The sequence below is a fragment of the Parus major genome, chromosome 1 (genome assembly GCF_001522545.3).
Source record: "Parus major isolate Abel chromosome 1, Parus_major1.1, whole genome shotgun sequence".
NCBI classification, from domain to species: domain Eukaryota; kingdom Metazoa; phylum Chordata; class Aves; order Passeriformes; family Paridae; genus Parus; species Parus major.
In genome coordinates this window covers 82,054,646-82,080,551 of record NC_031768.1, presented here as the reverse complement: position 1 = coordinate 82,080,551, position 25,906 = coordinate 82,054,646, and the positions used below count along the sequence as shown (strand labels likewise).

The 25,906-nt window shown below is 40.6% G+C and overlaps 1 protein-coding gene across 5 annotated transcripts in view; it reads left to right on the top strand.

Annotated features, from left to right (window-relative positions):
* The first annotated feature begins 3,108 nt into the window (after positions 1-3,108).
* SYTL2 (synaptotagmin like 2) overlaps positions 3,109-25,906 on the top strand; it is a 53,176-nt gene continuing 30,378 nt past the window's right edge. For 3 of the 5 annotated variants that reach the window (XM_015641822.3, XM_015641832.3, XM_015641812.3), the window contains exons 1-3: positions 3,112-3,246; positions 16,574-16,973; positions 25,350-25,498. In XM_015641822.3, coding sequence (XP_015497308.1) covers positions 16,873-16,973; positions 25,350-25,498 — 250 coding nt within the window. In that variant the 5' untranslated portion in view covers positions 3,112-3,246; positions 16,574-16,872. Of the gene's footprint in view, positions 3,247-16,573; positions 16,974-25,349; positions 25,499-25,906 lie in introns of all 5 variants that reach the window. The other 2 variants (XM_033516428.1, XM_015641840.3) reach the window with 2 other exon arrangements.

Genomic DNA, 25,906 nt, shown 5'->3' with positions numbered 1-25,906 from the left:
TGCTGCATAAGAAAGTCAATTTAAAGATGCCTTGGTCACTGTCAGCAGCACTTAAATTTGCTTTGCTTGGGAGCAAAAGAGAAGGAAAATGATCAGGCCCTAGTCATGCACATTTGATCTTTGAGGCCATTCCTTTCATGATCATTACTATGAAACCAGTCTTTTTCTTATCATAGAGAGTACCATATTATAGAGTAATATAAATTCTACACACTGTTTCCTTTTACAGTTTGCATTTCTGGTATGCATTTTTTGAAAGGTTTTAAAATAAATTCTAAATAATTCTAAAATATTTTTGAAGGCTTACTTTTTAAAGACTCTGCACTGCTTCATGTGTGAAGAGATGAACCTTTGAAGGGCTGAGAGCTCCTGTGGTGGACTTGGGGGTAGCCAGGCAGGGTATTTCACTCCTCCACTCACTATTATTTCTCTGCCTTCCTTTGTGCATGTGGAGAACTTTTTACGGCATAACCTAACAGCATGGAAGATTTTAAAAGAAACTAGTAAGTTACCTCAATGCCCAGGAACCAACTGAAGGATGAAAAGCGAGGAATGGTGTGGTCAAAGACACCTGGGAAATATCACTACAGCCATTAAATGAACAACATCAGAGTTAGCTGTGATTTGTGTTAGTTCATCAGAGAGCGGCTCAGTGTCAAAGGCAGTTGAGTGACAGGAGGAAACTGGACGAAGGAAAGCATTATCAGCTCTATTTGCTTCACTGGAAGTTACTGTCACTTCAACAAATACCTGTCATTTTGTAACCGCACCAAAGCACTCACTAATTTTTTCATTATTGGAAGAAGATGGGATGACTTCCTTTTTACTTTGGGAAATCACTAGAGAGATAGACATGCTGAGTGAGGGGGTGAAGGAAGAAAGGTGAACCACTTTCTGACTCTGATAGCAACACTATACAATACTACTATACTACTGTCTGCAGACTTGGTTGGTTTGGGTCTTTTTCCTGAAGATGCCATAATCTTTGTTGCACCGCAATCAAAACCATGCTGATTATCTTTTGATTGTGCTGAGGACTTAACAGCTCTGTTACTGTATCTGGGAAACACAAAGAGGAGGGTGTGTAGATTATACCCTTTCATGACTAATTTTTGTTCTCTTGCTGCCACCTTGAGAGTGTTCAAGCTCAAATCACTTGAAAAACATATGTTCTGTGCTTACATGAAATGCATAGATTCTTCAAATCTATTGCACCACTGCAGAGTTGTTGTGGGGACAGGATGGATACTGGGTGCAGACTTTTCCCATCTGCAGTTACTGAGGAATGAGTCTGAGGGTCCTTAAGGTATTCCATGCTCTGAAGGTCATTCAGATATTTTCAGTTTCTTCATTATGAAGATATCAACTGGCAACTGGTCTGAGCTGAGACAGTCCTTACACACATAATCCCACAGATTTCATCTGAATCAATTTCAAGAACACATCACTGAATTAAATTTGAGCAGGAGAGTTCACCTACGTATTTTAACAGACACAGCACACTCCACATATATCATTTCTCAGCAGTCACTTCTCACAGTGCTGGAGACCGCTGCCACTGAGCATCAAGAAGCTGCTTTTTCCTAAGCTTGGGTCCAAAGTCCTCGATTAGAAGGGGAATTGTTTCGGGCACCTGACCCATCAGTTCCAAGTCCATCCAGCAGGGGTCAAGCGCACTCACAGCTGCCGGCTGATGCGTCTCTGTTCCTGAGCTGTTTTAGTCATAGCTTTATTTTCCTTTGGGACTGATGTGAGAGGGGGAAAGTGGTCTTTTACACACAAGAAAAATATGCTCCTCTACGCAGTGTCAGAAGGGATTCGCATCACTTATAAATAAGTGATGTTTCTTATTCTGCACTGAACAGCACTTTAGTGTGGGTTTGAATAGATGCAGCTTAGTATGCTGCATTGGGCTGAATAAACAGGATATTTAGATGAGAGGTGTTTGAATGAAAATTATTGAGGGAAGGAAGCGACTTTTAATCTTTCACAAGGTCTTCAATTCACTCTGATCCTTGTGAGCTGAATGTAAGCCTTATTAAAGGCTTATTAAGCCTGAATTTTACCATATAGTACTTGAAAAGCATGCTCTAGTCTAGTCTCTTATTTTGTCACCAAAAAGGAGGAGCCGAGTATCAAATGCATGAAACTGAGAAGACATGTAATTGACCAAACTTTCCACCAATGCTATGAACATTAAATTTTCTCTAAAAATTGTTTCACCGTATCCAAGTTTGAGAAGGAAGTGAAACATAAGAATTTGTTGTTAGCGGGAAGCCGGGGCTGATGGTATGGGATTCGGGAAGCGAATGGACTCAGGCTGGGAACAACACAGTGGGGATGTAATTTAAAGCAGAGGAGCTACAAGCGAGAGCCGAGCCAGCTCTGCGGGCGGCAGACGTGGGCAGGTGACAACAGGGCCGCCCTCAGGGCACAGCGGCCCCACTCCTGGGCACGCCAGACGCTGAAATCCTCCAGCTGCCGCAAACCAGAATTAAATCAGTTAGATCAAGCTAGATCTAACTAGATCTCACTGCAAGAAGAACGTGCGTAAGGGGAAAATAGCAGCATACCAGCTCTCCCCATAGCCAGGGTCGGTGCTTTCACCCTGCGGGCAGGGGCTTCTGAAACCGCCGTGGTGTCTGGCTGCGGAGGGGAAGGTCCTGCTGAAACACCCCGTGAAATGGCGGCACGTGTATTTTGTGCCACTAATTAAACAGAAAAAGCACTTACAGCGGCTTCCTGAACAAATAGATGACTGCAACCTCTATTATCGCGGCCCGTATCTTTACTCAAACAGGGGCGCATGTTCACACTTTTCGGGTTGCCTATCACCAGGTAAAGTGAAGTACCGATCATTGTCCCTCAAGGCAGGTCGTCAAGTCAAGCCGACACATGGGCTTCGTGTGGAGCAGCCCCTGTCCGCTGCGGAGCTGCTGTCTGAGAGCAGCGCCCGCTGACAGCCGACCCGGAGCTCCCCCGGCCCGCCCGGGGCTGCCGCAGGTGACAGGAGCGGGAGGGGAGGGCGGGCGCGGGCCGGGGGAGCCGCCCCGCTCGGAGGGACGGGCGCCGGCATTGGCCCGGGGCGGCGGGACGGGCTCGGCCTCGCCCCGCGCCGCCGCCTCCCTGCCCTCAGACAAGCGGGGCGGCGGCGCGGGACAGCGGCTGTCCGCCGGGACCGAGGAGCCGGCATTGTCCCTGGCCGGAGGGAAGGAAGGGGGAGCCGCGGAGGGAACGGAAGGAGAGGTGAGGCTCACCTAGAAAGGGCTCTGGGGAGGGGAGGGGAAGGGAGGGGGGTGTCTTGTTAATGCAGTGACTTGGAGTCAAAAAGGGGCGTAGGAACCTCCCGCGCCCGCCGTGCTGGGGCAGCGTGAGAGCGAGCCCGCTGGCCGCTGAGGGGCCCGGCTGCCAGCCTTCACCCCCCGGGCTGCTCCGCAGGGTTTGGCCGCCGTCGGCTGGCAGAGCCCGTTCACCTGAGGACGGCGCGGCGCTCACAGGTGTGAGCCCGGCCCCAGCTGTTGAGGCCGCAGGGAAGGGGCGCCTGTCAGTGCCTTTCCTCAGAAGCGCTCTCGAGAGCCCCGTGCCCGGGGAGCCGAGCGCCGGGACATCCCCGCTGCTGCTGCTTCTGTCCGGGTGAGAGCCGGGTAGCTGTCAGAACTTCCCTGCGCAGAGCTCCTGCAGTCTGCTGGAATGCGAGGACTCTCCTTATTTAAATGAGGTGCTTAGATCTCAGCTGAGAGATGTTAATAACCTTTGCGTAAATAGTAAACACTTTTAATCTCAAAACAGTGAATTAGTCGCACCATCCGCGCTGTCTCTGAAATGACTTGCAGGATTGGACCTGGCCCTGAAGTCTAACGCAGCCAGTTGTGTCTTTCCTGTATGAGTAGAAGAATCTGCTTAGAAGATTGCTAGGATGAAGATCACTTAAATCTGGGGACGGACTGCTAAGTGACAAGTATTTTTGAACTTTCTGACGAAGTGCAAGGGGAAGGGATTTAGAACTTTTTTTGGTGATGCGTTCCCCCACACTCATTCACAACATAAGCTTAACAGGATGTTGTGAGAAGAAACTTGATTTTACTAGCTAAAAGAACCGATCAAAGTGTTGCACCAAAATATTTGTGTGTTTACACACAAATTGAAGATATCAGTGATGGATTGTTTAAAAGACTAATAAAACAAAGCACTTTATTAAACTCGTGTACAGCAACAATACAGCTTTCCAGTCATTAGTTCTTAGTTACCATTAGTTGCTATTATCTCTTTCCCAAACAGTTCTTAACAGTCATATATATTATGTAGTAATAGTAAACCTGGACTATACAATACCCTGGAGCTGGTGCCCTATATTTAGCACTGGTGACTATACTTGATGGCTTGTTTCAGTTGCAGGAGTCACAGTAAAGTGCTTGAGAGCTCCTTGGCAAGAGGAGCTGGAATCGAAGTGAGAATTTTTGTGATTTTCATTCATGATCATCCTTCTTTTCTAATTGTTAATGTATTGTTCACCTTGCTTCCTCCCTGGAAGAAAAGGGGGTGATCTCAGATGATGGAGTTCATATTTGAGCAAATAAGCCTACCATAGTGTTGCTAGGCATCTTTCTTATTTGTTTTGCAGTTATTCTGGCTCCATCAGACATATCTCCCCTTTGTTCTGCAATCTTATTTTAGTTTTATCTGATATATTTCCTGACCATTCTACATTCTTTGTTCTTATCTTGCAGATTTTGCTACTTGCATGTGCTTTCCTGTGCCCTATTTGGGCAAGTATACTGCAAGTCTCTGTTCATTTGCAGTTGTGTGTTATTCGTGTATACTAAGTTATAAAATACTACTAATACTGTTGCTGTGTTACAAAATGATTATATACTGCTACAATTACCGTACCTAAGTGTGTTTAGGTCTAAGGCAAGGAAATATCATCTTAGTCTGCTTCTACCTTATGTGTGCAGCCCTTCTCTGCTTTGGTTGTAAGGCACATTTTTTAATTTCTTGAAGCTTTCATTGGACCTGCCTCTTGTTAAACAAATTTAATTCCAGCATTTCTTGCATCCCAAAAGAATGTATTATCAGTTTCACTGTCAGACTTTTAAAATTCTGTGAAATAGCTTTTCATGTTCTTGTTCTCCAATTCTGATAGAGGCCAGAGTGAACATTCCTTTGCCCCCAAAAATGTCAGAAAAATGAATTTGTAATTTCCCTTAAGAGCCAGTGCTTTAGAACACTGGATAGCACTCCAGGAGTGCTCTGTTTCTGCTGGATAGGGACCATGTGCAGGTATTCCCTGGAGTAAACTCCTGTTATTCTGCAGGAGATGCTTGCCAGGTTCCCAAGTGAAAATACTGCTTCAGTTTAGTACGTGGAGAATATCTTTGATAGCTGCATCTGGAAAAAAGGTTTAACCAGGAAAGCTGTTGGCTGAAGTTAAAGAAATTACTACTTTTCTACTCTGTATTGTTTCCTGTGCTCATGACAGAAAGGGATGAAACCAACTTAAATCAATAATCTAATAACAAAACATTATTTTCAAGGAAATATAAAGGTAATTTGTAGTCTCTGAGCAGGAAAAAGTGTTTAATTTTCTTTTTCTTTAATTAAAAGTGATGCTCCTATCCTTTGGAAGCCACTCTTTATTCAGGAGTAAAGTTTGAATAGAATCAAACTCTTTAAAGAGTAAAACTCTTTAAACCATAGTAAAGAATTTTTTTCTCTGCAGAGAAAGTGCTTTTCACTTGGGATGGCTGACTAATGGATGACTGCTAAGCAGTAGGTACCCTTCTGGTGCTTGAAGTCCATCACCTGTTGCATTTAAAGGCAGTTTATTTTGGTTGATCAGAAGTCGGTTTAAGGAGGCTCCATTGTTTGATCTTCTAATTCCAAAGCACTTATGCCAAAATGTGTATTTGCAGCATCACTGTCAAACCAGTGATATTGCATTTTCTGTACCAGCAGTCTCCAGTTTTTTAACTTATTTGGGCATAACTTGAGAGTGACAGCTGATTTCTGCAGACTTATTCATGATTCATTCACGTGGTAGGGAGTCATTCCAATTCATCAGTGTGCAGCAACTGGCTATACTAGATTCTTACTTCATGTTATAAGGTTTCCTTGCTATATGTAATTTGACTCTGCTTATTGCATCAAGAGGGGCAAAGGGAAGAGATGTAATGTACATATGAAGAGGAGGAAAAGAATACTTCTTCCCCTTCTTTATTTTGTAGCTCCTTTTATGCATGATAATGCCAGACTATTTTTGACTTAAAATCCACTCAATTTCCCATGCCTACACATTAAATTAATGAGCAACTTAAAAATTTGTTGCCCAGAGAGGCTGGGGTCTCCCCATTCCTGAAAGCATTCTAGGCCTGGCTGGATGTAGCTCTGAATAAATTGGACTAGTGGAAGGTGTCACTGTCCATGACAGGGGGGCTGGATCTGAATGGTATTTAAGGTCTCTTCCAGCCCAAACCATGCTGTGATCCCATATTTTGTTCCTCTTACATCTTGGTGTGTTCCTTTTTCTCTGCAGTATAAATCTTCTAAAAATACTTTTTCTATTTCTCTGTCCCTGTCAGGGAAATTTTGCATTTCATCTCTCTCTAAATGTGTCTGAGTATAAATAGAAAGGTAAGAAGAAAGGGGACATTTACCTGTGGAGTAATTAGCAGAACAATATCCTCGATTCACTGCAAAATGTTTTTGTTCTACAAAAGCATCAAACAATATTGGTAAATTCTGTATGAAGTTTCCTGCCCAGGGTCTGATTCTGGCTGACTGGTAAACTGAGAAAGATTTAGCTCTGTACAGGCTGTTTGGACTACAGTCAGACTATGGGATCTCAGCGTGTAGCTAGAGCTCCAGAACTAGATCAGTGTATTTGAGAATCCCTGGGTTAGAAATGGTTTCTACACCATTATCTTGTTGATGTTAAGATCTGCCACCATGCTTTTCTTCTCTAATGAATTTAAATGGTTAATGTGATTTAAACATAGGATTTAAAAATAGATCATCTGTTGTGAAAAATTAAGGGTGAGGTCCAAAAACCCTCTGTAATTGCACTTGAAGAACTATAAGCAAAAGGTATTTATCTAAGTCCTAGGCAGAAATCTGTCAAACAAGCAGAAGTAGCAGGCTATTAACCTTCTATTCTGGTCCTGCCCACATAACTTGTTTTTTAATCCTGGGATAATTTATGTTAGTGTAAATGTCATTAATTTTACCTTGCTTAATAATGATTACATTACTTCTCTGGAGCTTAAGAGACTTGGATTAAAAATGAATACCCTAAGGTTACTCTCCTGTTCCCTCTGCTCTATTAGAACTGGACTTGTCTATAGCTGGGAATGCTGGTATATCTGGGTGAGGAGGGAAGTTAAGAGAGTTTTTTTTACAGTGGCCTGACTGAGAGAAAGTGTACCTGGCTTCTTGTTTCTGCCTGTGAGGTTTAATCCTTGGTAGTTCAGGCCTAGGAGGGGTCAAGAGACAACCAAGCAAACCCTTCAGAAATTATCGTGTATTTTGGTGAACAAAGGGATGTGCATTTGAAGATTGGGTTAAGTGGTCACGGGGGGCTCTGGATTTGGCTGCTTCCTGGGTATGTAGCTATAGCTATTGGGCAAGTGAGCTAACACCTTGCATAACTATGTTCTTAAAGAATGAGCCACTCCTGCAAGGCTAAATACCTATTCAGGGACAGGCCTGATACTCTAAAGCCCAGCCTCACAACCTCTAAACTCCAGATTTAGCTGCCTGTGCATGAGAAACAATTCCTGTCACAGTCTTTTGCTCCTTCTTTTCTATTCCTGTGCTATTCAGCAGCATTTGTAGAGCAAATCCTTTTCAGAAGGGTTAAAAAGTGTTCATTGACACTTCACCTCATCAACTGAAGGCTGCTCCAGAAACAGTTCCCTGCTTCATGCTTCCCATGAGTAGCAGTTTGGTTCAGCTCTTGCCATGGCCTTTTATCTGCCTTGCACCATAGCACACCTTTTTTCAGTGTCAGAGTCCTCTGCTTGCATTTGGCCATAAGTGTTCAGGGAAACTGGTACCAGTCAGGGAGAAGACAATTTTGCATGATACAGCCCAGCCCAGCCGTGCAAACAATCTCGTGAGTGAAGTTTTCATGACTGATAGACTTCCTGCTATTCTTGCAATTTAATATCAGTATTAAGGAGGACTAACATTGCTGCTGGCTGGTTTCATCTTAGCCAGAAGGACCCCAATAGAAGACAAAATTTTCATGATATATAGCTATCTGTTAAAACATTATGCTTGGGAGGACAATTATTTTCCTTTCAATATGGAGCTATTGTGAGCTTGTTAAAATGTATCTATTAAAAAAAGAGATAACAACAACAAAATAAGTAAACAAAACCCCAATAACCCTGAAATAAAAACTTCATTGCAAAGTTAAAGTAAATTTTTATGACTGAGACAAGACCTGATTGTGACTGAGCTATGTGCAAACTGCATGCTAACCTTTTTTAACCCTTTTGAATACTAACTTTTTAAACCATTTTGATTTTAACTTACTTGGGAACTTTGCCATAGTGCTTTTTTTTGCAACTTGTTCTTTGGCTTACTTTTTTGTTTCTGTGACTGCGGGACTCCTACAGGATATTTTCTTTCCTCTAGCACCTGATTTGTGCTGGCAATTGTGTGAGGCCCTGTTTTCAAGAAGGCGTGTGCTTTAGTTATGATAGCAAGGACTTGATTAATTGACACAAACTTTCTTAGTATCCTTGAGATTATGTAATCTATTAGGTAGGTAATTCTAACCTTCAAAACTTGCAGGAGTGAGTGTTTAAGGTGAGTGGTTAGTCAGTCATCCTGTGAGAAAGGACAGACAAAGGGCTTGTTGTGTTTGCTGGCTGTTTGTCCACAGTAGTAATCAATCAAGCAGAGCTGTAGTTACAAGAAGAAGTCTGGTAGCTGAAAAGCAGGGAGGTTGCAGTGTCAAATTAGAGTGGTTCAGGTGAGTTATGGATTCTTTTGATTCCCACAGGTACTTACTTATGCAGTTGGTTATCTGAGAATTATGCAGTGCCTTTTGCAATGTACTGTGTGATCCCAAATTTCTGTTGGCCCGCACGCAAAGGTGCTCTGGGGAAGCTGAGATCAGTGGCCTCTGTCAGGGAAAGCAAAGATGCTGTAAAATGTTGCTGTCTTGACTAGGCAATTTTATGCTTAATGTGTACCACAAAGGTGTATTGTGCACCCTCCTGGAGAGGCAATGTGCTACTAACAGTGACCTGTGCAGTTGGCTGTTGACAGTGCTTTAGAGAAGATCCAAGTGATATATGGAAGGGGAAACCCCAGTTTTACAAAATTGTGGAGGAAAATCAGTCTGTCAGTGATGGTGGCTGTCCTCGCTCAACTACCTCATCACCTCAACTCAAATGAGGAGTAAGAGTAGGATTCTTAAAGTCACAGAGATGCAACAGATCCTAACTCATGGATTTCCATGAGATAAAAATCATCTGAGAAATCATGTCCATTGACTTTGAAATAAAACTTTGAAAAGATTTCTTCAGAAACTGTATGCTCCAGTCTTCCAGTTGGTGTTTAGGACTGGATCTGCTCTACAAATTGTCTTACTGTCAGGTCAATTTAGCACCACTCTAAGTATTTGGATGCAAATCCTTGTCTTCTCTTTTTAATATAGATTTCTTCTCATCAGTGCTGCTAGCCCCTTAATAAGCCCTTTGGTTGGATTAGCACTTTGCACTAGCAAAGAGTCAGAACTACCCAGTGACTGTAAACTGCAGCTCAGTTTGTTTTCACACAAGACATAATATCTTGACAAAGTGCAGGAAGTGTGTCACTTCCCAGTAGCCACTGATAGGAAATACTTGTTAATTAGTCACACTGTTTTGCACATTTCCATTCTCCAATAGTACAATTCCTACAATAAAACAGAATCCTAGCTAAAATGTAGCTAATGTTTTCTGGAAAGCAAGGAAGGAGGCTAGAGGTCAGATAGCTCCCCTAACATCTCCAGTATCTAATCTTGTCAAGGCCTCTACTTTAGCCTTTTTGATAACTCTTTTTTTGTTAAGGAATTCCTAGTAATAATAGATGTTTTTATTTTACTTGAGTCAGTGCAGTGTTCATTAGCCTAATCCAGGTAGTGCTAAATCCGAAACTCGCATACATAATTTCATATATATATATATATATATATCTATATATATATATATATATATATATATATATCTATATATATATATATATTTTTAAGAATGGGGCAATGGAGGAAAAGGAAAGGGCTTTGGCATCTCCTGGTTATAGATGAATGTCCTTTATGAGATAGTATAAGCAGAAGAAATAGCAGGTGTGTTTTCCATTCTGTAATAACAGTTTGTGGGAATGGAATGGAGGTTTGTTGTCCTGTTCTCAATGTTACTTTCCATGCTGAATCTGTATGTTTAAGATGGCAAGTCTCCAGAAGAAGAGGGTAAGCACTTCTTTCCTGTAAAATGAAAGGAAGGTCATGGCTTCTTAACAAAACCTTCTTAAGAAATTAATCAGTTGCATTTTGAGTTTCAGGGTTGCTTGTTGCTGGGATCTTTTTTGGAAGGGAGAGGTGGGACAATGTTTTGGCTGTTTCTTGTGTAGCTTCCTTGCTAGAATTTGGAACTGTCTTGTATTTATGTTGGGAAAACATTCAGAAATAGCTAGCCATTAAATACAGAAATGTATCAGACATGTAGGATCATGACATGCTTCCCACCACATAATTGATTTGCTTCTGATCTCTCTAAAGGTTTAGTATTTTGCTTAAATCTATTTTCAAATAAGATATAGAAACAGTCCTTCCGACTGGACCCTGTGTGAGTTTAATGCCAATGTTGACATGAAGAATGAGAAAGTGGCAATGGGAGCTTGAGTCCTGTGAGCATCACACTTCTGCTGTCTAAATGGAGATGAGAATAATTGTTATACAACTGACAGTGCTCTGCCTTCAGAGATCTACAGGACTGAGTCACCTTCATTATTATATTTCAAGTCCATTATGCTGAGAAGATATTCTTTGTTTTGTAATTCTTGATGAAAAGAATTAGCTAGAAGAATGAAGTTCTTTCAAATGAACTGTTACTAATTCAAGGAATGTGCCTTACTGGGATTAAACCACAGCCAAGTACAAAAGGTACAATGTGCAACGAAATATAACTAGATTTGAAAATATGCTGATGTTAGTATCAATAAATTGGTGGAATTTCTGCAATTTTGAAGATTCTTCAAATTATATATTTTTAGTAGATTTATACTTACTGCAGTGTGAAATAAATGGCATGACATCTGCAGTTAGTCTGACAGTGGTCAAAGGGAGAAGGAATGTTTAGGTGTGTTTTCCTGAGGCTTCTCTTGAATTTATGAGCCCCTTTCTCCAGAGACCACATCCTCTTAATACTTCTGGTCTAATGATTTTGCACCATAACAGGTATAGAGATTGACATTCTTGGGCAGTGCTGCCAATATCCAAGCCCTGTAAAAGAAGTGGCAAGCTGCCATGTGTGATTAGAGGGATTAGGCCACGACCAAAGCAAATTATTTTTTTCTAGTCCAATATTAAGTTGTTAACTTTTATCCTCTTTGATACTAACTCTTCTTCAGAGTAAATTGCCTTTTTTAGTCTTCAAAGTGATGAAGGTCTTAATGTCTTAGCAAATAAGAATAAAATTAAACCACAGGCAGAGTCATGCGGACCAAGAAATCAGATGTTCTGGGAGAAAATGAGAATTTTCTGAAGTGCTTCTCTTACTCCAGCTGAACTTCTTCCTCTTTCAGCTGGTTGAACATCACTATATGAGGCTGCTAGTGAAAGTGTCTTGAGACTGCAACTATTTTACAGATTAAAATCATCAAGGATTATTTTGATGCTGTTGAGCAAAGCTTGTGTGTAACTTTTAATATCTTCCCATTTTTGGCTGTTTGGAACAGTTATCTGGTCCTATTCTTTCCCTTAACCATGTTGTAAGGAATACTGCACAAACAGATTTATTATTGCAATAAAATGAAGCACTGCTATATTTAATAAGGCAACACTGAAATGACTCTTAAATCCCTCACTTCTGCAAAAGTCCTTGTTCTACCAGCACTCTTCACAACAAGCTAGATAAGAACTTCCCTACCTCCCACTGGCTAAACATACATGTTAGCAAACACTCTTCTCTAAATTCATTTCTGGGACTGTTGGAAATATGATATGCTGTGTATACTCTGCTATTATAATTTTGAAAATATTCTGATAGCACCTCTTGTAGGAGCAGCTGGATTGGCTGCAGATATGCATATCTTACTGGGTGATCTTTTCCTTTCTGCCCCTTCAGGAATAAAAATGACAACAAGCCTTCTCGTGCTTGTTTTAAATTCTTGTCCTGATCATTGCAGGCAGCAGCTTTTAAAACTCCTGTGAATTGTGACTTAAGTCCCTCTTCAAAGTTAATAGCTTTCCTTTCTCCACTGCTCAAACTAAATTCCATAATCCTCTGATCTTCTGAGCAAATATGTTCATGACCATTTGTGCTTGCACTAATACTGGTGTTTAGCTTAATTAGCTGTTCTGCCTTCTTGGGATTTGCCTCATGTATTTACAGAAAAATTATCTCTAAGCCTAGGTTGGTGCTGAGTTACCTGTGACAGTGCTGCTTAAATATCACTGGAGAATTAAATTTATTCAGGAGACTGATTTGTTTGTTGTTGCAAAGCTGTAGCTTGTGGGGCTCGCAGTCAGAGGTGCCTTAACTGCCCAATGTAACTTCCCAGGGCCGTAGGGGCCAGTTCTCCAAGGCTTTTATTGTTCTTAGTATTCTTATTGGCTTCTCTGCTTCAAAATAAAGGTTTATTATTTCCTGAACATGGGTGTAGGCCAAACTTGGTTACTTTTGAGAATGAGTTCCTCTGTGCATGCAAATTGTTGTAGTGCACAATTGCATTTATCTGTCTTCCTCAGCTTCCTGTTGCCTTATGTGTGGACTTCCAACTCATCCTAGTTACTAGTGCTGGTATGTTCTAGAGTGGAGAAATATAGTTAGAAAAGTGTGTAGCTTTCAAGTGCATAAATCCAAACCCTCTTATTTTTATGAGCCAGTAGGTTACTTGTAAATGAATGCTTTCTGGGATGAAGATGTGTGCAGATAGCAGTCGCTGATCAGCCAGGCCTGTAGGGTTGTTGTTCAGCTGAAGGAGTTGGCATAAAGAGTGGTGTGAACCAGCCAGAACTGTAGGGTTGGCTGTCACCTTCTTCCTCTTGTTAGAAGGCGTTGGCTGCACAACACATTCTCTGGATCAAAGCTTTAGCAGCTTAGGGTCTACTTTACAAGGAGCACTTGAAAAGTAGTTTTGCAATATAAGTTTAGGACGTTATAAGTTTTCTGCATGCAAACAGAGATCTTGTTTGGATCTTGAATGGAACAGCTGACTCTAGGGTTTTGCTGTTTGTTTTCTGATTTCTGTTGATTCTTTCAGAATCAGAAATCAGAAATCAGTGCCAGCCATGGCAAAGTACTCCAGGATTCTCCTTGCCTCCCTCGTTGCATCCCATAGGTATACATTGAGCACAAACTTGGAAACCTAAACTATTATTGTAGTACCTCTTAATTTAATAGCCCATAATGTTTGGAATAGATTATTCAAATTAACATTCTCCTTTTGTGTTTGGGGAAAAGCAGTGTAAGTGTAAGAGGGTAAGCAGAGACCTCTGTAGGGTTAATGAGTTTGTAGACAAAGTTGTCTTTCTTTTGTGGTTCCTGTTTTAGAAAAATGGAAATTCTGACTTAAAGCATTTGAGGTATACAGATGCCTGAGAGGTTCTGAGAAATTTTACAAGATAAAATTTTTGGATGTGTGCCTGGCCTAAACCACTTGGAAACCAAGAGCAGCTTAAGAGTGTGTGTGGGCAAATTATATTTTGAGTTGCCTTTCTGTATCTTTTTTTTTGCCAAAACATAGAAGCTTTCATGCATGAGTTGGATGAAACATAATTTCAGATTTCTGTTTATTACTGGGAGTCTTTCATTAAAAGGAAGATTTATTTTTTTTTTTATGTGGTTTTACCTGAATTTAATGTTTAAGAAAAAAATTGTGTAAATGTGCCATGACTCACAAATGTTAGTATATGGCACATGAAAACCCTACTTTGGAAGTCAGTCGATGTGATATCAATTTTCATGATTTAATCAGTTTGGTAAGGATCTTTCAGTCTTATTTGAAAGGTCTGAAAACTGTTTTGACAAAAAAACCCTTGCCATTGAGCTTGCAGTGGCCCTGAACAAACTGTTTAAACCTCAAAGTTCTCCCTGGCATGTATAGGGGTTCTTAAGAGGAAGAAAATGTCAAAATAAATCAAAATAATTGAGGCTGGGGTGATGCTAGAGTGTGAATTGAACAGAGGGAAGACACTGATTTTATTTTTTTTCACTTTTTATTTTTAAATTAAGTTTCATAACAGGTTCTCTAAGCTAGCAGTTTTTGCCATCTGTGTTTGGAATCAGTGCTAATAATCTTTTGCAGAAAGCCAACCTTGCTTGTAACTTGTATCAGACAATCTCATGAGATTGGCCATGCACCACACACATAGAAAGAGGTTTTCTTCTTTATGAAGAGCTGTGGAATCATGGGTGAAGAGCCTGCCAGGCTGGGTGGGATCTTGGTATCTTGCCTCTGATTGAAAACAAAATGGGGATGCAACTCTAGCTTGAAGAAACTGCTCTACAGAATGATGGTATCTGGGAAGTTTAGTAGCAGTGCTGCTTGCTGTAAGCTCTCACAGCCTGTTTGGATTTCATTTATTTGAGTGCTGAGAGGCATCAGTGAAGTCTGCAGGTGGTTTTGTAAATGCTGTCTAACTCTTTCCTTTAGATTTTAAAATTCAGATAATAAGGCAATGTAACACACCTTCCCCCATTCTTCTTTAAACAAAAAAAAACCAAAGACATGGTAAGATATTATCCTGTGCAACAGCTTTTTTCCAGACTTGACTGATCTTGGGCAAGAAACAAAGCAAAATGTTTGATTATTCCAGTTCACAACTCTCCAGGGTTTGTAGTTGCAACATGAGCTTCTGTGCCTGTTGTCTGGGTACTTGCCATTCCAACTAGTGTCCAGGGCTTTGGTATAGCAGTGTGGATGCTGCTTGCTGTGTCAGATGGTATAGAAAGTTTTCACATGACAGTAAAAACCAATATCCATTCCTGTTCCTAAGCTAAAGGAGTACCGTTGTAGATACTCAAAAAATTTAGGATTGTTATCTTTGTTGGTAGTTCTATAATAAGCACTTTTCACTTTTGCCTAATTATAAACCCATTATTTTCTAAATGCAAATGAAGTTACAGATGGCAGGTTGTTTGAGATGCTGTTGTATCAACCTCATGCAACAAAATTACAATGAAAATCACAGAGAAAATATGTTAGCCAAACAAAAACATGTAGAAGGTGGTTGGATATTGGAGTTGTTGGGGGCAATAATCAGTAAAGTGGCTACAGCTCCCTACCAAATCTAAAAGACATGCTATGAAGATTCCCTTTGAGTCCTGCCAGTGCAAATATCTTGTTTTAATGGCCTGGTTGCACTCTTATGGCCAGGTGAGCAAATGCAGTGACTCCTTGCGTGATTGTAGTGCTCAGTAGATTGATATGAGGCCAGCATCCTGTCAGCCACATGACAGTGCCAGTCTGTGAGGGCCAAAGGAAGATGCCCACAACCCTGAAGGGCTGTGATGGAGCTGCCTAGTACAGAGACATGTCCAGGGAAAGCATATGCTTCTCTTCTGTTTCTCACCAGCCTTGGCACTAGGCATGCTTCTGAGCATTACATTTGAGCTATTTATTTCTTTTTAATCAGGCTTTGACATCCACATCTCTGTAATCCAGAGGCACTAAGATACCCTACCACAGACACAACTAACTCCTCCTCATGCCACTCTCTATTCCCTTAAGGTTTCTTTTTGAAGAAGAGGTTTTTGTCTTTGATAGCTGGAATTATCTCTAAGTGGATAGTCCTCTGAAATCATGGCCTATGAAACAGAGACAAAACAGTGTTTCAAATTGCTACTTGTAAATGCAGTTTGGCTTGTATAAAGCAGTGAGGTTCATGTTACCACATGACTTGTAATTACACATACTCAATATGATTATGTATAAATTATTTCACATTTATTCCATATGGTCTGTAGGACAGTGATTTGGCCTTTTTTTTTTTTTTTCTTCCTTTAAATCATTGTGATAAGTGCTCTTATTTTGATGGGGTGGTAATCTCCCCTTTCCTTCAAATTGTTCTGCTAACTGTAAGGCTGATTTAAAATATACTTGTATAATACAAATGTACCAATTGTATGACACTCATTTCTATGTTTTAGGGTGTGAGTTGTTGTATTGGGGAGGAATATATTTTCATGGCCACCTTGTTCAAGAGGCCTGTAAAACAGGTTTGACTTGAAGTGACCATTTGAACTTCATAAAGTCATTTAATCACACTGAAAAACTTGTTTCTTTTAATTAAAAATGCATACATATTGTACTTCCCTGATCCCTGATATTGCAACTTGTTCTTCCTTGTCTCTTTTTTTAGGGAATGTTTTGTTTGTTCTCAAATGCTGGATATGCTGGGTCAATGAACTGTTAATCCAGGAAGCAGAGCTGAGAGGACAAACTGAGAAGACATTATAAGGATGGCAAGCAGGAATGCAACACTTTCCCAGAAGTCTCTCATCTAGGGAAACATGCAAGAAAGCAACCTTTGTGACTCTTTAAACCACTGACTGTAACCCGGTCCAGGTTTGTCAGTGCCTGCTGAAAAAGACTTCTAGAACTTTAAAGCAGGCTACAAGATTTTCCCAGACACTTTACCAGCCCTACACACAGAACAAGATGATTGACCTAAGCTTCCTAACAGAGGAGGAACAAGAGGCAATAATGAAGGTGCTGCAACGGGATGCAGAGCTTAAAAGAACCGAAGAAGAGAGAGTCAGGTAAGGGATCTAGCAACCTCCTTGTCCTGGGAAAACTTGCACAATTCCTGAACTGTGTAGCTCAGGAGCAGATTAAAATAGTTGTTGCAGAGGCCCCCATATTCCTCAGTATATGTGGTTTGGAGATTTTTTGACTCTGGACTAGATTTACCACAGTCTCTGAATTAAATACCTCTACCACACGAATGATTCATTACTGGCCAAAATTATTTTAGACCCTTGCAATTCCCTATGGGACCAAGAGCACCCTGTACACATCTGCCTGGATACACATCTGCCTTGGTTTCCTCAGAAGAGGATTCAGTTTGCAAGTGTCAAAACCACTGCAGACTAGACTAATGCATAGTAAATGAGGGACTTGGCTCAAAAGGAGCGCAAGCAGCCCCAACAAACCAAAATACGGTTGCAGTCAGCAAATATGTCTGAATGCTGAAGTTGTGCCTAAAATATGTGAAACTGCAATACATTTGAGCTGCAGTCCAGAAGAAGTACCAACACCATGCCCCACTGCCAAGAAAAGTCCTTGCAATCCACAGATAAAGCAGAAAATTGTTCCTTAATTTCTTTGTGGTGTCACAGATGGAGCAATGTGTTGTTATTCTGGAGTGGTTTATGTGCTGGGAGGTTTTACTGGAGCTACTGTTAGGGCAACTGCTATGACTAGAAAGGCATGCATGGAAAGTGGTATTTCTCAGATGCTCTGAGAAAGCTGTCTATCTACACAGGTATAAATAGCAGTCAAATAGTTGCTTCAGCTGACATAGATAGTGCCTGCTCAAGAATGAGGATTTTGGTAGGCATTAGGGTTTTTTTCCAGTGTGAAGAAAATTATGAATTACAAGGTACACAAAACAATATGTGGACAGATAATGAAAAATGGAGCCTGAGGTGCTGAAAACTCCAAGTGCTATAACAGAGACAAATTTTTACAGGCCTCAGTGAAGGAAGGATTTTCTCTCGCTGATTTGGTAATCTTCTCTAAGATTCCTTCTTGTTGTGATGTTCCTCATGAAGTAATGTATTTCCAATTTAAATTATTTGAAACTCTTCCAACGATGATGTATCTCTGGTGCTTCTATGCTACTGAGAAAGATTTTTTTTTTTATTTTTTTTTTTTTTTTTTTTTTTTTTTTTTTGATAAATGTCCTTGATGTAGGCATACCCTAGATCCTGCAAAGGAAAAGGCAGCCAGACTCTTGCCCTAAGAGCAGCATTCCTTTTGCTGAGTATGCTTGTGCAGCCCTGGGGTTCTTTGATCAGCAAGTGGTCAGCATTTTGCTGAGTTATTCCACTTGCTTCTTTTAAGAGCAATAAAGTGTAGACCAGTAGCTTCTCCTTGTTAAAAAGACTTTTCCTCTCAAAGCATTTGCTTTGCTGAAGGTAAAATCATTACAGGCGCTGTTCCAAGTTCCTGCCCCCATCTTAATGCAACCTAAGTAAATATTTTCACCACACAGTTTTGTCTTCTGCTTCAAAAAGCAGTAAACTGACCTTTTTTGTAACAGAATAAGCATTTTAGTTACTGAAGGTAGAAAGCCACTGTTTTTAGTCATGGAATGTTGTATCAGTGCCAGGTCTGAAAGGATTCCGGGTAAGTAATTGTAGATGAGAGTTTGAAAACAACATCTAGAGAAAGGAACCCTTCTTGGAACAGAAATTCAAAAAAGCCATTCTCAGTAGTGGTTTGAAAGGACTGTCAGCAAGTATTTTTGTCCCTGTAGCTTTACTTTTGCCATTTAAAATTCTAGTTCAAGAGGGTGTGGTGGAAAATGCAGGTTGTAGCAGCCTGTAATCAGCACGTTTGCTGCTACAATAAAAAGTCTCTTCTGGTTTCTAAATATTGCAACTTCTGAGAACCTGGAATCTTACATATGAAATGGATTTTTCTGCCTAATTGTGGCACATGAAGTTTGCTTTTCATATCTTATATATATTAAAACACTACTTGAATTATATCTCCAGCCAAGGAGATACAGTATTTTAGTTTGGCTTCTATAGCCTTGCACAGCTGGAAGACTCTAAGAGCTGGAATCAACTGTCATCATACAAACATCAGACAACATGTTATTTATATGTGTGTATAATGGAAGTCTTTCAATGTGATGTTTTTTCCTCTCCAGAAAAAGTTCTCTGGTTTGAAGGGTGTTCTTATAATCTGTGCCCTGTTCTTGGACTGTGGGTGAATTGGTAACATGACAAAATCCTCTTTGAGCCACTTCCTAGTGGAATTTTACAAATCACCTGATAGAGTCTCTTCCCTGCTAACAGTTCCTAGTACTTCTAATCTAATAAAACTGCTCTGATTAGACTGGCCCATGCAGCCTTCTTAAGGCAGTCTGCTTTAATTCTTGGTTTGTTAAGGGCTGTAATAGGCGTTTCCCCATCTTGTGGCTCCTTTTATGTTGGTTTGAATCAACATGATTAGTTTTAGGTACAGCAGTGCTTTGGGAACAGCATACCTGCTTCTTCCTTCAGCTCTGCTGGGGTTTGTCTCAAAGGAAAGAGGATATTGATGCTCTCATTGGCAAAGGGGTGAAGAAGAAATATCAGATGACAAGAGGGTGTGATGCACAGAAAGCAAAAGACACTATGCTTTTTTTATTCCCAGTGTAAGAAGATGCCTCTCTTTCTTTCCTTACACTAGGAGCTGCAGCAGGTCACTCAATGGCAGTGTTGCTGGGGATAAGGCAAAGGCATAAAACAAGAGTCAGGTGACAGTTTATCAAGACTAGAAGCTGTTTATCAGCGTATTACTAACTTAATTATTTTGGTTTTATCATCATTCCTGTCCAGGAATCTCTGATATGCCCTGCTCCATCATTGAACAAATGAGTGGGCTACGTACACAACTGAATGTCCTGGCAGTAGCTTCAACATAACCCCTAACTCCATTTACAGATGCATAGTTGAGAATTAACTTAACTTTGAGCCCTTTCTGGAGACAGCAATGTGAGCAGAAATGTCTCTGTCTGATCTGAAGTTGTGGAGTGTGGTTGTGTGACTCTTCTGTGGTTTGAGTAGTTGGTCCTCGGCACCAGCGTGTCTAAGGCAGAAAGATGTTGTGGTCACCTTTGTGACAGGGTTCCCTGCTGTGGCCATCAGCCCTTCCCAGCAGAATCTCCTAGCAGTGCTCCTTTGGGCTGTGCTTGGGATTGTTTGCTCCTTGTGTAAACTGAAGGAGGTTAATGATAGGGGATAAAGTTCTAATGTGGAGTTGCTTGTGTGGTGGATGGGGACTGCTGTGTGCCAAACCCCTTTGATACATTAATCGGTGTGGCATTGCAAAAATAGAGAAAGCTTCAGGGGTCTGATTCTGCTGGGAGTGTGTGCCTGCTGAAAGCCTATTGTAAATATATTATTTTGACTGACTAGTTCTAACAGATATCCTTTGCAGTTACTTTTCAAGGCAGGGTATTGATAGTAGACTTATCATACACAGACTTCTGAGCAAGCATAAAATGGAAGAATATGCATTACTACAAACAGAATTGGCTTGTTTTTGTATGTATCCAGCTACTTCTAACTCTCAGAAATCTTGTTGTCTAAAGAGACCCCAAAAGAAAGAAGAAGTGTTGCTTATGAGAAATTGTGATGACAGGGATGGGGAAAGGTTGCATAATTCCATAGGTCTGCTTTTTTTTCTAATATAGCCCTCAAACAGTTTGAAATGATATTACTCTGTTGTTTAAACCAATTAAATAGTAACTGATGGGCTTTTTTGGGTTTTAGGGTTTTTATAAAATCGTGTGTAACTGCCATGCAAAAGATAGCTTACTTGCAATTCTGATTGCCCACTGCAAATATTTTGGGTGTAGCTCTCAAACAAATGTCTGAACAGACTTTCTTCCTATACCTTATATAGATATTTGCAGACTAAAGAGGCATGCTCGTGCAATGTTTAACAATTACTGCTTTGTCCTGTAAACTTTTTGTATTTGTTTCCTACTCTCAAAGAAGAAAAAGGAACCTAATCCACAAGTCTGGCTCATAATGCCTAGTCTAATACAATTTTACTCGTGTTCTTGCATAAGTGATACCACAAAAAGTTTGTCTTCTCTGTGTTCAGAAAGTGACCCAGAACCTAAATCATTTGTCTTTTTGTTAGTTTGTGATTTGTTGTTATGTTGGCAGCAAATAGAGTTGATAAAATTCATCAAAATTCTCTTTCAACTTCTCCACTTACTTGGTATTCCATTTGCAGAAGGGAGGTTTCGGAAGTTAATTTGTAGATAAGGTGTGGTAATATCAGGATTTTTAAAGGCTTTATTTTGCTGTTGTATTCTAGGGTGCTTTTTCCATATGTTCAGATTAGGGTGTGTGGGACAGTAATGTCTGTCTTTGAGGCAAACACAGACCTTGATCTAAATACTCCTTCATTCGTCATGAGGAGTCCCAGAGTATGCTGGCACCACACAGATTGTCCTGTCTGAAAAGCTCAGCTGAAGCAGTCAACTGGGGTATAAGGCAATCAAATAATGTATTAAGGTGTCAGTAGTCACATCTTGAAAATTGTGTAGTGATTTGTAATGTAGGCTGTGAATAAGGCAGGTGCAGAAGAGGGAATTGAGACAACTGAGGAGGTGTGGATCAAGTTTTAGATACAGATATGTATTGCTAGATACTCTTTTTTTCAAAAACAGGGATGAGTTGTTACCTCTTTGCTCATGCAATGACCTGTTACAGTAGCCTACAAAGCATAGGATAAACCATTCTGGATTTGGTGATAAGAAGGCTGACAGGGACTGATTGTATCAGAGCAGATTTCTTGTCTTACAGTGATACCATATGATCTGGCCTATTATCAGATGTTCCAGACATGGAGAGGAATAACCCAATTAATCCATGCATAGATTTTCTGTTTGCCTGCAGACTGGTGGACAGTTGGTTTGTATTCTGTTCAGTGCAATCTGCATGTACTTACTGCCCTAGGGGAGAAGACAAATTTTCCATCTTGCCATAAAACATTTCACCTTGGAATAGTGGAAACATCATATTAAATAATGGGAACTCCATGTTATTCAGTCCAAAATCCTCTTTTAAATTTCCTTTTAACTATGTACCCTGACTTTCTTGAGTTTAAAGTTCCTATTGGAGAAATGGGCACCAGCTTCATTACAGCTTTAGCCTGATCCCCTTTGAAAAACTGCAGTATAAGTTTACTGGCATTTTAACAGAGCACAGAGGGACTCCAAAATACATACTTGTATCATACATAAAGCTCTTGCTGCATTTTCTCCTAATTGCAAATTGGCAACTGAGCCTGCAATCTGATTCTTGATCTGGATTTTTACTAGCTCTTTGATCACCAGGAGAAACATTTAAAGGCAACTTCGTCAGCCTCTTTGTTAACTGGGGAGATGGCACAGAATTGGTTGCTGGCTTCTAGTCCTGTTGTGGTTTGCTGGGAGACTGACATAGCTGTGGAAACCATGGCTGCAGTCTGATTCTCCACAGTTCCTTTCAAGGTAAACCACAGTCTGTGTCTAATTCCTAGCAGTCAAACAGGCCAACATGGTACAAGCAGTTTGATGTTACTGCTAAGACCTCCTCCTAGCAAATCTTGGGAATTCAAGATTTGTAAATCTTTTGTAAAACTTCCCATTTGTTGCAAAAATGGCCACAGGCATTATGAGTCTATGATGTATTGGTGAATGCAGGAGGCTTAAAAACTTTTTTGTTGTCAAAACCTAGAACTAATTGTCTTTCTGATAATGGAAAATTTAAAAAAAATGTTTCTTGTTTTGTGGCTGGAGAATGCCTGGAAATAGCTTTAATACTTAGGTTGTTCTGATTTCCTCAAAAAAAATGGGACTGACAGGCTAAACACCTCTCTTGAAAAGGTAAGCCAAGCTTAGGTGAGATAGTAAAAGTCTGTTGCAAATCAGGTGCTGTGAGCATCTGTCAGTTCTTACCATACAAACCATATCAGGCAGGCAGGTCATTTGTAAGGGAACTTCCATGTAAATTGAGAGCACATTTATACCTTTGTTAGCAAGCATAATTCATTTTTAGTTCTCAAAGTCTAGAAAGCCTGTTGAGCTGGTGGAATTAAGGTACATTAACTCCCATAAGCAGCAAGCAGAAGTAGGAGCAGAGTGCTTGACTTTCACTCCCAAACAAAATGAGAGCTGCATTGGCCAGGTGACATTTATTGAGTCTAGAGCTATGGCATATCCCCATCTCTGTCTCTGTCTGGTTATGTTAACTGGTCTGAGGGTCCTGCAGGCAGGTAAGCAGGCTGGAACAGCTGAGGGGTCTGGGATCCCGTCCCTTTCCATAGCTCAGCTGAGCTGCTTCTGCTCTGAGCTGACTTGTAAAGGTTTCCAACCACACCCCAGTTTCAGTGCCTGAATAGCAAGGGGAGAGGGGTGAGCAGTATCTGGGGTTAAAGGATTGAGTCAAACAGGGTGAGGACATTGAATACTTGTACTGTGACTCAGTACAGCCTGCTAGAGAACCTCCCTCGGCATATGTTGTCATACTGTCCCAGAGCACTTGCTGCGGTCAGAGCTCTGCTGCCCTGCAGGCTGTACAAACAGCTGAAAAGGCAGTCCCTAGCCCTAAGGGGCATCACTTCTGAGAAGACAAATAACACGTGTGAAAGAAGGTGAAAGGGAGAAGCAGTCACCTGTGTAAAAAATTTCTGTGTTCTACATTTCCATTCTTCCTGCTGGCTGCATTTATAAACTGAGTAATGTATTTGCTGGAGAACAAAGGGAAGCTACTGCTATGTTCCTGCTTCAACTTAGAACACCTGCTTAGGAAAGGTACATATTTTGGCCCTTAGAGAAGCACATAGGGAGGCAGAAATTTTAAATGACCATGTAATACTAGGCACTGTTGAATCTTGGAATTAAAAATGCCAGTGGTGACCTCAACATCTGGCAGTGTAAACTGCATGTAGTAGATTTGAGGCACCCCTAGGAGGGACTGATTTTTGACAGTACTTTCAAAATGAAGTTTTAAGTACTGAAATTCTAATATCTCTGATGCATTCAGTTAAGGTTTTTTTCTTATCTGGCTGTACAAAGATGAAGAGAAGTTGATTGGCAGATGAAAATGGTCTGTCTTTGTGTGAGGGTTGGGACTGACCTAGTGTCCTTCCTCTGCTGTCAATGACTATCAATGTCTGTTGATGTCAATGACTGTTGTGACAGTCAAATCTGCAGCCTATAATAAAATACCTGTCATCAGAGTTAATTGATTGTACCAGAAGATCTGTCCCCTAAACCCATGAGAAATGTCATACTCTGGTGAACTTCCTTAGGGTTGGGGTAGATGTTTAGATCTTTAAAGGTCCCTCCCAACCCATCCATCAGGCCTGTGAGAGATAGCACCATTCCATAGCAATGTGGATTATGCTTAGCCTTCAAGTCTCACTAAATGGATCTTGATTTCTCCCTTGGGTTCTGTTATTAGCTTGTTTTGCTGAAGGAAAGGACATAAATGAGAAGGAAGATGAAGCGTGACTTGACTTTTTTTTTTAAGTGCTCTCTAAATCTGTGTGGTAACTTTCCTGATCTGCAGGTTAGTCTCCAGGCCATATGTAAGCATATGCCTGTTACATGCCTAACAAGGAAAAAAAAAAAACAGCCTCTGAAATTGACCACAGCAATTACTTATTTTGTTAAAGCCCACCTCACAAGACCCAGAAAACCCTGAAGCTGGAAAACAAATTCTTAAAAATTTGTCTCCCAGTTTTTAAAATGGCTGCAGTTAGCATGATGGATACATGCAGATTAATAAAATAAATGGCACAAACTTATTTTTTTGTTTCTTCCATGTGATTATGTTTGTCTTTGTAACTCATTGTATTCATATAAGGATTTCTGTGTAATTTATGGAAAAAAATGGCACCATGCTTCCAGTACACATTTGTAATGTGTATGTAAAAGCAGTGCCAAAAGAAACCCTGAAGAAGCATCTCTGAGCCCCAAAATAGCCATGCTCTTGATTTTGCTAGAGACTTTTTATGCTATTCTACTAGCTTATCACAGTTTTAATCTTGGAAAACTGGCCTTTGAAGGCAGGAAGTCAAGATCTGCAGTTACTGGAGACTTCTCTAGTCCTTGAATGTTTATCATAGCAAGGCTGGTAATTTTTTTTTTTAGTTACCCTGAGAGCATAGGTTGAAGAAATAAGGCTGAGGCTCTTCCCTTTCCAGCTCATCATAACTAAATAAGGAATGTAACAGGTGAGAAGATGGAAATAGCATGTGGAGACAGTGTTAAAAAAAAGTCAACCAAAAAAATCCACCCCCCTGCTCCCCAAAAGAAAAAACAAGCAACCAAAAAAGTCTGACTCTTTTTTTCTGTTCACATAGGTAGGTATGTGAAGTATGTTTATATCTCATTTATTAACTTTTCTCTTCCTCAGGCATTTACCAGAAAAAGTCAAAGACCATGTTCAGCTAAAGAATATGAGTGGGCAGTGGTTTTATGAGGCCAAGTCAAAGAGGCACAGGGATAAGATCCATGGAGCAGACATTATCAGAGCTTCCATGCGCAGGAAACCTGCCACCATCGGTAAGCATTTGATTTGTACTTTATTTTGGAAAGGCTGGCTCTTACTTTGCTAACCTCAGACAATGTTGTCTGTGAAATTTAAGAATACTGGTGTCTCTACAAGTGGAAGGTGATGCAAAAAAGAGACTTCCAGTGTAATTTACACTGTAAGCTTTCCTCTCTCACAGTGCTCTATATTAAAGAGTGGTGACTGCTAACAGAAGGGACTGGTTTGTGTTTGTGTAGGATTAAAAGCTTTCTGCACTCCTGGACTCATTCTCATTTCCATTTCTATGTCCCTGTGAGATACTTAGGAACATGCAAAGAATCTGAGATTGAGGAAATTGCTCTTTAACGTGGATTTCCAAGATTTCAGGGCTTGGTTTGAGACCTTTGAGGCTTAATGGCAGGCATCACAAGCTAAATATA